The sequence below is a fragment of the Bos grunniens genome, chromosome 16 (genome assembly GCF_055505025.1).
Source record: "Bos grunniens cultivar Pamir isolate PY7600 chromosome 16, Bosgru_T2T1.0, whole genome shotgun sequence".
In the NCBI taxonomy this organism is placed as follows: domain Eukaryota; kingdom Metazoa; phylum Chordata; class Mammalia; order Artiodactyla; family Bovidae; genus Bos; species Bos grunniens.
The window spans coordinates 53724005-53735563 of NC_141180.1; the positions used below are offsets into that span (position 1 = coordinate 53724005).

At 42.9% G+C, this 11559-nt stretch overlaps 1 protein-coding gene across 1 annotated transcript; it reads right to left on the reverse strand.

The window, feature by feature from the left end:
* Positions 1-1286: 1286 nt before the first annotated feature.
* On the reverse strand, positions 1287-11539 carry DEGS1 (delta 4-desaturase, sphingolipid 1). Its single transcript, XM_086345188.1, has 3 exons — positions 11355-11539; positions 4627-5369; positions 1287-1774 (listed from the first exon to the last, which is right to left on the reverse strand). The coding sequence occupies exons 1-3, from the start codon at positions 11434-11436 to the stop codon at positions 1628-1630; spliced, it is 972 nt and encodes a 323-aa protein (XP_086201314.1). The 5' UTR covers positions 11437-11539; the 3' UTR covers positions 1287-1627.
* Positions 11540-11559: the final 20 nt, after the last annotated feature.

Sequence of the window (11559 nt, forward strand, 5' to 3'; positions counted from 1 at the left end):
GCTGACTCATTTGAAAAGTCCCTGATGCCGGGAAAGACTGAAGGTGAGAGAAGGGGACGACAGAGGATGAGATGGTTGGATGGCATCATCAATTCAATGGACATGAGTTTGGGTGAACTCCAGGAGTTGGTGATGGACAGGGAGGCCTGGCGTGCTGTGGTTCACGGGGTCGCAAAGAGTCAGACAAGCCTGAGTGACTGAAGCACAAATGATTAGGTAAGCATTGGTTGGAGAGTCCAAAAGTGACACCTGACCTGATGGGATCCTTGTCTCAGGACCTGTCCTTGTGCCTTCAAGGCTCTGCAGCCCAGCCTTCCTATGCCCTCTCCCTACCCCCGACTCCTCCTTCTCCCTTTGGAAAAGTCACTGCCAGTGACACAAAGAATGGCCATAGTTTGCAGATGGGAGCCAGACAGGCCCAGAGATGCTAGGAGGCCAAAACCTCCACCAAGCAAGAGGTACAAGCAGAACCAACAGGTTTGGGGAAGGACAACGAGGCACCCCCTCTCCAGACCCAGCAGAAAATGGAACCGAGAGAGGGCTGACCCGGCAGGAGATCTAGGGGCTTTCAGCATTGGTCTGGCAGCTGCAGCCAGAGTTGTACAGGCGAGGGGAGTGGAGGGTTCAGTGAGAACGTAGGGCCCACTTAGCATCAAACCTGTCGGTAGGTTTTACCAGATACTTTTACTTGACTCAGCGTGTACATCTGAATCGTAAAGTTGCTTCTGTTATGACTCTAAACGTGTACTTTGTCCCCCAAAATTAGATCTGTGAGAAACCAATACTTTTGAGCGTGAGTATTGTGCTATTCACCACCAGTAGGCAAAAGTGTAATACAGCTGAGAATTACACAAGTAGGAATTTTATAGTATCTCATCTTCAGTACACCGGAGGGTTGGTGTTGTGTACAAATCGTAGACTATTTGACTTCTTTGATACTGAAGATTACTTTTAAAATAGTTCACTGTATTACAATAAATATACCTGAGTGACATGTTTCAGGTCACCAGGAATACCAGCCTAACAACCCCCAATACTGGCTACTTGACACCAGCCATCTACCATCAGACCCAACCAGTTTCTGCTGAAATGAAATGACATAAAATTATCAGTAAAGCTACTTCTAATCTGAGAGTCCACGCAGAAAAGGAAGTTGAGTTGTTGGACATGACTGAATTCAATAATGTCCTTATTTATGAGTAAGCTTGTGCTGGACTCGGTAAGCTCACCCCAGTCTGTGATTATAAAGATAGTCAATTAAAAAAAAAAGTGATAAACACTATGTATTGTGATTAATAGCTCAGTTTATTAGCGATTTTAATAAAGTAAATCCTTATAGTGAAAACAACATACTAGAAATAGCTTTTTAAAAGCTTTTTTTATGATATGCTTACAAAGGGTCAGACCTAAGTGAAAACATCCACCACAGTGGTAATATAATGAGTAAAGCTGAACACTGCGCAGATGGACTCTTTAAAGCCAGATTAGCTTCTTGACACTATGAAGATCACACTCTGAATTTGTATGAGGGCAGCTTCTAAACATAGTTGGTCTTAATAATTCAAAAATTCCACTTTGTCAGTTATGATCAAGTTTCAGAGAGGAGTTCCTTTGGTCTTAATGACATTTACTCCTGAACCTCGTTGCCTTTCAGATGCCTCTTCATTCTCGAATAGGGACTTATTGTATCATCCGTCACAAAATCATATAGCACTTTTATCCAGGAATTGTAGTGGGGGAGGTTGTCATAGTACTCAGCAGCTATTTTCCTCACCTAGAAGGGAAAAAATACAGCAAGATGAATAATGAGTGTTAACAGAGTCCTATTAAAGATGACAGATGGATGTCTGACATGCACACTCAGAAAAGAAACCATGAAACTTTCTCCTACCTCCCTCTTAAATAAATAAGTAACAGCAGCAGCTTTGGGAATTCTAAACAGAAAGCAGTTTACATTTTTGGAATAAACCATCTTTGACCCTCTAGGATTACTGACTCTTTTCAACAAGCTCTGAGGGATTAGTTTACTTGTAAATTTACTTGTAGTTTATTAGCTTACTTGTAAATGTGGCACTTGCCATCTTTTAATAACAAATACTTGCAATCCAATCAACTTGATGTTTCTTAAATGTCATACTGAATGACTGGCATTGCAGGGTTTAAAGGCACCACTTGACGCTGCCATTAAGGAACCTGCCTGCAAATACCTATGAATTATTGTGGCATGCCAGTTAGAAATTAATCACTTATCAAACGTACAATTCAGCCACCTCACGTTAAGGATGTCTTTTTTAAAAAAATGACTATGGCCAGTGTGATTAGCAAGCAAGACTAGTTAGTGCGGAGTAAAACACTGATTTCAACAAAATGTGATTGCAGTGATGTTTGTAAGGCTCTGAACAATCTAAAAACCACTGAATTTGCACATTGTAAGTGTATGAATTGTATCTATGAGTTACCTTTCAATAGAGATGTTGAAAGAAACCTTGTTATGCATATCTATTAACTAACCATGTGATCGTTACATGCAACATAATTACTGCAACACAACTATTGCAGAACAAGGTACTTCTTGGCATACACAATAGAACAGGCAGGAAAGGAAGACCAGAGAACTTTGAGAATGTCTATTAGTTCAGCTATGTGTGGAATGGAGTGGGAAATAAATTCTCACTGATGAACCATGAGCAGGTAATGTTTAAGCTGACCTAAGTTTTCAGCTTACAGACTGCTCAAGAAAATTACAAGTCAAAATATGTGGCTTATGTTGGAAAAGGTGAATTATTTTGTTCAAAGGTGACCAGCTTTCTCCTTAAACCATGTCATGTCCAACTCTTTTTGCGAGCCCATGGACTGTAGCCCACCAGGCTTCTCCATCCATGGGGTTTTCCAGGCAAGAATACTAGAGTGGGTTGACATTTCCTTCTCCAGGGGATCTTCCTGACCCAGGGATCGAAACTGTGTCTCCTGCATTGCAGGCAGATTCTTTACCAGTGAGCCGCCTAAGAAGCCCTAATCTCTTAAAAATACAAAAATGTACTTTCCTAGGCAGGGAAGAGGTGAGCAAAGGTGGGCACACTCTCCAACCAAAATGACACTAAGTAGCCACACGGGCACATCACACCACGTTCAAAACTGTTTTCAGCCAGCTGTGTGGTGATTTCCCCCATTTTATTTTGAAAACACAAAACCGACAGAAAAGTTGAAAGAACAACAAAACCATCAGCCATATGCTCTTCATTTAGGTCCACCAATTAACACTATGCCACAGCTACTTTCTCTCTCTCTCTCCATATATGATATAAATCACATACTTTGCTCTTTGCTGGAAGAGAAGTTGCAGATGTTATGTGCAAACTTACTCTGAATATTTCACCCTAAATATTCAATACATATCTCCTAAGAAAAAGTTATGTCATCAGTCGTGTCTGAGTCTTTGCAACCCCATGGACTGGTGCCTGCCAGGCTCCTCTGTCCATAGGATTTTCCCAGCAAGAATACTGGGATGGGTTGCCATTTTCTCCTCCAGGGGATCTTCCCAACCCAGGGATCGAACCTGCATCTCCTGCACTTGCAAGCGGATTCTTTGCCACTTAGCCACCTGGGAAGCCCAAGAACAAGGACATTTCCCGACAAAACCATAATAGCATTCCACACCCAAGAAACTTAACACTGACACAGTATTACTATTATGTGGTTCATATTCAAAACTTCCCACTAACTCAATGTCCTTTCTAGATTTTTCTTTCCTCAACTAGTAATCCAATCAATAATCAAATGTTATATTTAGTTGTCATGCTGTATGCAAGTTTGTAAACAGTCAACAGTTAAAAACTTAAGATGAAATCTATAAAATTTGGGTGAGTAGATATGCTAGCATAAAATATCTGGTTATGGTTTCCTTAATATCACAGCTAAAAAAATAAAAAATCATGAAAAATTGATACTACATCTCCTACAACTTCCCCTTTTTAGAATTACAGAAACATTTTTTGGTAATGGAACTGTAAAAGCTATCCATTCTGAGGATGGAAAGTCTAATAAGTGAATTCATCAGAAATATAACTGAAGTTTGGAGAGGATTATCCTTTGAGGAAGGATGAAAGTCAATATGCTGCCTTTCATTTACTCCACAAGCAGTAAGATAAAAGTCTACTGTGACGGGAAACGGATGGTCCCTGCCTGTGGGATGTCTGCACCACTGGAAACTGACATTCACTTATTCTGCAGAGCAATTATGCAGAGTATCTGTATTTCACAATAAACCAACACAAACTTTAGCTAAGTGTATTTAGTTTAACAGTGATAAAGGTTATGTAAATTTTTGCTGCCTCCACAGAGGGAATTTCATTTTCCATTTCTGAATTACTTTACATGTCAGTTGATTATACAGACCCCCCGAACACTCTAAACTTTATGTGTCACCACAAGGCTTAGGGATCCAGGACAGTGAGGTCTGTAAAATTAGGCTGCCCAACTCATGACTTTTAAGACTCTTGCTGTTTTCTTTGATGAACTGCCTAGATGGACAAAATATACTACATTTCATTTTAAATGAGCAAGTCAAGACTAATTGTGATCACAGAACCATCAGAAATTAGAACATGTATAAAATCCTTTACTTACCAGGGGAAGGCTTTTTCCGGGAATGTTGGGAAAGTCGTGGTGTTCATTATGGTAACCCACATTGAAGGTGAGTAAATTCAGAGGCCCATAATATGAATAAGTTTCATGTCCCTTTAAGAACATATAATGTTCAGCTATAAAATGTCCAGAAATCGGGTGCAAACCTAGGCCAAATAAGGAGGCTGCCAACATGTAGACTAAAGATTTAACTCCCAAAACATAGTAAACCACGATGTCAAAAGTGATCTGGATCACAGTATTGATTATTTCCAGATAGGAGATTGGTTTGGGGTTGATGAACAGAGGTCGAAAAGCATAAAAGAGAGGCTGAAGGATGACCCATATAAACTTTCTAAAAGTAGTACAGAAGAACCAGCCTTCAAAGTCGGTTGGAATATCCACATCGATGCCGTCACCTCCGAGGTATCGATGATGATCCATGTGATATCTCTTAAAGGAAACTGAATATGGGACACCGATAGGGAGATTGGCAAATATTCCAAACCAACGATTCCACATAGCTTTGTAATGGCCAAAGGCGCTGTTGTGGGAAACTTCATGAATAGCCAGAGTCATTGAATGATTAACGCAGCTGCCAAAGGCATATGCCCAAAACAGGACCCATTTCCAGTCTAAGTCCTTTACTAAGTAAAATGCAACAAACTGAGTGAGAACCATCATAATTACAATCCATATCAAGTTGGAATCAGGCTTCATTAAGGATTTTATCTCTGGATACTTTGCTGTAAGGAAAAAAAACAAACAAAAAAATCAAAGCCTGAGAAAAGTGCATAACAGTTCTGCAATTAAACTAATATCAATTTACACATCAATTAAATTTTTCCAAATCATATGCTCTCTTTGAGACTATCAAATGTTCATCTACTACAGGGAAGGGGTATATGCTTTTTTAAAAATAGGTATATTTTGATGTGGACTATTTTTAATGTCTATTGAATTTGTTATCATACCACTTCTGTTTCATCTTAGCTCTCTAACTAGGGATGGAACCAACACCCCCTGCATTGGAAGTCTTTTTTTTTCTTTAAATAGAGTATGCATGGGTTCTAAGTCCCTTCTGACTCTTTGCAACTCTGGACTGTAGCCTGCCAGGTTCCTCTGTCCAGGGCCCAGGCAAGGATACTGGAGTGGGTTGCCATGCCCTCCTTCAGGGTGGAAGGCGAAATCTTAACCACTAGACTGCCAGGGAAGTCCTGGGAAGAAGTATATTCTAACAGTAAAGTTACTAAATATCATGTCACAACAAATTTGAGAATTTTTGTAGGAAAAAATGAGCCTCAAAATCTAGACCCTCATACATTAACAGAAAGATAGTCACAACATGAATAAATGTTATCTAGTTCCCTTTTCTGGAGAAGGCGATGGCACCCCACTCCAGTACTCTTACCTAGAAAATCCCATGGATGGAGGAGCCTGGTAGGCTGCAGTCCATGGGGTTGCAAAGAGTCGGACACGACTGAGCAACTTCACTTTCACTTTTCACTTTCATGCATTGGAGAAGGAAATGGCAACCCACTCCAGTGTTCTTGCCTGGAGAATCCCAGGGACTGGGGAGCCTGGTGGGCTGCCGCCTATGGGGTCGCACAGAGTCGGACACGACTGAAATGACTTAGCAGCAGCAGCAGTTCCCTTTTCACTCTTAAAAATTTTTGTATGTTACCCCTTTCCCAGGGGGGGACGCGCGGGGCCGGGGGGGCCGGCGGCGCGCTCGTGTCCCTTCCCTCTGCCCCGGGCGGTGGGGGGAGGGAGGAGGGCACGCGGGCGTCGGTGTGGCCCTTGCACTCAAAAAAAAAAAAAAGAAAGAAAAAAAAAAAAATTTTTGTATGTTAAATTTGTAAGTTTTACAAAGTGGCAATCATAGTCTGATAAACTGATGTATCTGATTTAGGTTTTATAATTTCCTTATACTGACCAAGTCACTTCTACTTGCCAGTTTGTTGTAACTTCTAGCCATTTCTGTATTTTCAAATGTTTAGATGTATAAATTTCTGCCAATGTAGACTTCTAGTTATCTCAAATTAGTGTAGATTCTAAAGAACTTTTATCGATTCACAATGCCTCTTTCTTTCCTTTCCTTCTGCATTAGGACTGAACAATGCTAATTTGTGTTAGATTATTATTTGTTGACTTCACACACAAATATCTAACCAAGTATTATGGAATATGCTAGTAATTCAGGGAAGTATTGCCTAGAGGCAAATGCAGATTCTTCTCCGTATCCTGCCACTCCAGGTAATGGAAGCCCAGATACACACTTTGGTTTTGTGGGTTGGCAAGTATGTTTAACCCAGCACAACAAAAAGAAGAGGAGCAGCTTCACCTTCTTTTCTCTAAAAGTGAAATGAAGAATTCTAGCTTAAAATGCAGGACAGGAAGGTAAGTCCAGTTTCACATATATAAGGGTCGGGTTAATTCAAGGTAATTCTTCTTGTTCCTTTCCTTTCCCCTCTCCTATCCCTAACTTCTCATCTTTCTTGCTGTTAGTCCATTTCATCAGTGTTAACAATTTTGTAGGCAATGGGTCAAAAAAAGTAATCTTATGGGTTTTGAGTCTAAAACTAATTATCCTGGGATAAATTAAGAGCTCAAGTAAGTATTTCATTTAAATATGGGTACGTCCAACAGTTGTTCAAACATAAAATAACAAAGTATTCAGTTCATTGGTGAATAAGTAGTAATTCTTTTGTATTAAAATGTTATTTCTATTTAGAGCTCCAGCATTTTTAGTTTAAATAAAATTTGATTAAATGGACATATCTGACAAAAGATAGAAGATAACACACGTTTTGCAGGTGTGCTGCTGCTGCTGCTGCTAAGTCACGTCAGTTGTGTCCGACTCTAGTATATAAAAAATCAACACTAGGATGCCAATATAATTAAACAGGACAAAGAATAGTCTTTTCAACAAATGGTGCTGGAACAACTGGTCATCCACATGTAAAAGAATAAAACTGGACCTCTCTCTTACACCATACACAAAAATTGAGTGAGTGAGTGAAGTTGCTCAGTCGTGTCTGTGGACACATGGACTCGTGGACTGTAGCCCACCAGGCTCCTCCGTCCATGGGATTCTCCAGGCAGGAATACTGGAGTGGGGTGCCATTTCCTTCTCCAGGGGATCTTCCCAACCCAGGGATCGAACCCAGGTCTCCCACATTGCAGGCAGACACTTTAACCTCTGAGCCACCAGGGAAGTCACAAAAATTACTTGGCTACAAAGAGGAATGGAGTACTGATACATGCTGCAACATGCGTGAACCTTGAAAACATCGTGCTAAGTGAGAGAAGTCAGTCACGAAAGACCAAGTATTATGACCTCATTCATAAGAAATGTCCAGAACAGTAAAATCCACAGAAACAAAGATTAGTGTTTGCCCAGGACTGGGCAGTGTGAGTGAAGGATATATTCAATGCTAATGAATATAGGGTTTCTTCTTGGGGTGACAAGAACTTTCTAAAAATTAGATTGCAGTACCGACTTGATGGATGTGAGTTCGGGTGATCTCCAGGAGTTGGTGATGGACAAGGAGGCCTGGCGTACTGCAATTCATGGGGTTGCAAAGAGTTGGACACGACTGAGCGACTGAACTGAACTGAACTGAATGGTTTAATACTGTGAATATATACATTAAAAAAAAAAAAAAAAAAAAACACCCCACTGAATTGTACACTTTAAATAGGTGAGCTTTTGGGATTTCCCTGGTGATCTAGTGGTTAAGACTCTGTACTTCCAATGAAGGGGGCTCAGCTTCCATTTCTGGTCAGAAAACTAAGATCCCACATGCTGTGCAGCAAGGGCAAAAACAAAAAAGGGGAGGGGGAGGGGGAACTTTACAGTTTGTGAATTATATCTTAATAAGACAGTTAAAAAAAAAAAGTTTCCCAGCAGAAGTACAGCAGTAAAGGGAACATTTCTTGCAATTATATGACCTACTAATAATCATCCTTTCCCTGATAGCTCAGATGGTAAAGAATCTGCCTGCAATGCAGGAGATCCCAGTTCGATTCCTGGGTTTGGGAAGATCTGCTGGAGAAGGGATAAGCTACCCACTCCAGTATTCTTGGGCTTCCCTTGTGGCTCAGCTGGTTAAAAATCCGCCTGCAATGTGGGACATCTGGGTTCGATCCCTGGGTTGGGAAGATCCCCTGGAGAAGGGAAAAGCTACCCACTCCAGTATTCTGGCCTGGAGAATTCCATAGACTGTACAGCCCATGAGGTCGCAAAGAGTCAGACACTACTGAGACTTTTACTTTCACTTCACTTTCACTTTCTGATGGCTCAGTGGTAAAGAATCTGCCTGTCAATGCAGGAAATGCAGGTTCAATCCCTGGGTGGGGAAGATGCCCTGAAGAAGGAAATGGCAAACCACTCCAGTAAGCTTGCCTGGGAAATCCTATGCACAGAGGAGCCTGGTGGGCTACACAGTCCACAGGATTGCAGAGAGTGGGACATGACTGAGCGACTAAACAACAATAGTACTGGTCCAACTAAACAACAATAAATGGCCCAATCAATAGCTTTCATTAGTTTTGTACATAAATTTTGTAAATTTAGTGTATGGATGTTGGCTGTTATCATATCCATGTTCTCTTGTGCCTCTCACCCTGTCAAAACCTGACACATTTCAAAAATATCTCATCATTTAAGTATAATTTAAACAAATCTCCAGATTCTTATCTTTTCTGAGGTTATTCCATCTCCACCGCTGATATGGAACACTGAGCAGTATTTACACCTGCAGAGAAAATGATTAGCATCTTCATCGGGAAATACTGTAGTCCTTTTACTTTCCAAGTGAAATGGTCCAGTGATAATAAGTTTGTGGAAAAAAGGTTCATGTTGAGATAAGCATGGACAAACACCTTTTCACTTCCTTGATTGTCTGAATATTAAACAGATAGCTACATTTTGGTATTCAGGTGTTTGTTTTTACAGAGTTGAGACCAGATTATTCTTATGCATGTATTGATTAGGCATAGATTAAAATGTACTATATGCCATCTCTTACGTGTGATTTGCAAAATACACATTTTGATTAAAAATAGTAAAGAAAGCATCCAAGAACCAAAGTCTCTTAAAGGGGTAGCGTTAATAGCAACTATAAATGTTCACGCTCCCAGCTTATTGATTCGATTTTTAAAAATCCATTTCAATAGGATCTACTAATGCTTTTTTTTTTTTTTACAATTTATAAATTTATTTAACAGAGTCCCTAGTGTCAGAAGGATATGGGTTTAAATCTAGATTCACCCATGTATTAGTTATATGATCACGTATTACCCAACTCAGGTTCCATTGTTTGCTAATACTTGAGAGACAAGTATTGGTTGGAAAGGAACAGTTGCTTTATCCAGGACGCCGGCAATTTGGAGAAGGCGAACTGCTGTTCAATAGCCAACTTTGAAGAGTCTGCTAGACTGTGGAAGTTTTTAAAGGTCTAATTCCTTTCCTTTTGTGAAAATATGACATTTCTACCTTACTCCAGCAAAGAGCAGGGACTTGCCTTTTCTTTTCACTTGGCGAATGGATGCTGACAAGAACAACTAGGCGGATACTCTGTATGAGAAATAATTCCTCCTATTCAACTTGTCACCCATTAGTTTCCAGATTTTCAAAACAAGAGCAAACGTTGTGGTAGAATCTAACCCAAATCAGAATGCCCCTCTAACAGTTATTCACTCCTACCACATCTTTAAAATAGGGGTAACATCGACCTAGTCACTGGGAAGATTAAATTGGTTAATGTTTGTAAAGTACTCAACACAGTACCTAACACAACCCTGGGAGAGATGAGAGAATTCTCTATATAATATAGAAGCTGCAAACAGCTGAGCGCCTGACACCTCCAGAGAGTTGTTAGGGCCTAGTTTAACCTGATGTAAAAGCCCTAAATTAGCAGTCAGGGAACCAGAAGGCTAATCTTGGCAAGTCTTCCACACACAGCCTTTTCGTCCAAAAAAAACTGTGATGGATGAAAAATAAACATGAATCTGCCCCTCTCGCAGCCTTATTTGTGAGAATTCACGAGATCAGCGTGAGCACCCCAGGACCCAGGCCCTGGAAAGGTTACCCTTCCGGTCTGAAAGGCCCCTGGGGGCAAACGGGTCGGATACCACCAGCCCCCTCCCTGGGCCCAGGCTGCAGCCGCCGGCGCCGGGATCGCTAGCGGGCGTCGGCCAGCGTCCGCGCGCCCCGCGTGTGGGCCTCTAGATGCTCCGGGACCACGCCCTGCCTCGCACACGCTCGCAGCCTGGCTTCGCCCGGGGCCGCCGGGCAGAGGAAGAAGGGAGAGGAAGAGAAAGAGGCGGGGGAGGGGTGAGACGGGGAAGGGGGGAAGGCGGAAGGGAGAAGGGAGAGGAGATCACTGCGCCCACCGGCAGCACGAGTATCTCTGGGCGAGAGGATCTACTCGAGCGCGGTCTGGCCGAGGGAACCCGGCTGAAGAAAACCCTGTCCCCGAACGGACGCCCGCGCTCGAGGGCGCGCCTGTGCCTCCCCCGCCGAAGGTTCGGGTCTGCGCGGCCAGGCGGGGGCGCGCGGGGGAATCCCTCCCTCACGAGCCGGGCCGGGGCCCGGGCGGCGGCGGGACGCGGCCGGGAGCGGGCTCTTAACGGGCCTCGGGCGCGCAGGGGCCGCCGCGGGGAAGGCGCGTCCAGGTGGCGGGAGGCCGCGCACGCACATAACGGGGCGCGGGCCCGAGCCTCACCCAGGATCTCCTGGCGCCGAGTGGCGTGCGGCTGATCGGTGTAGACCCACTCGAAGTCTTCCCGTGAAACGCGATTCCCCATGGCGGCGGCTCACGGGCCAGCGGCGGGCTCTCGCTCCTATCCACTCTCCTCCTGGGCGGCGGCGAAAGCGAAGACTGCCGCTCCGCAACTCGTGTCAGCCGGCGGCGGAGGGGCGGGAGAGGA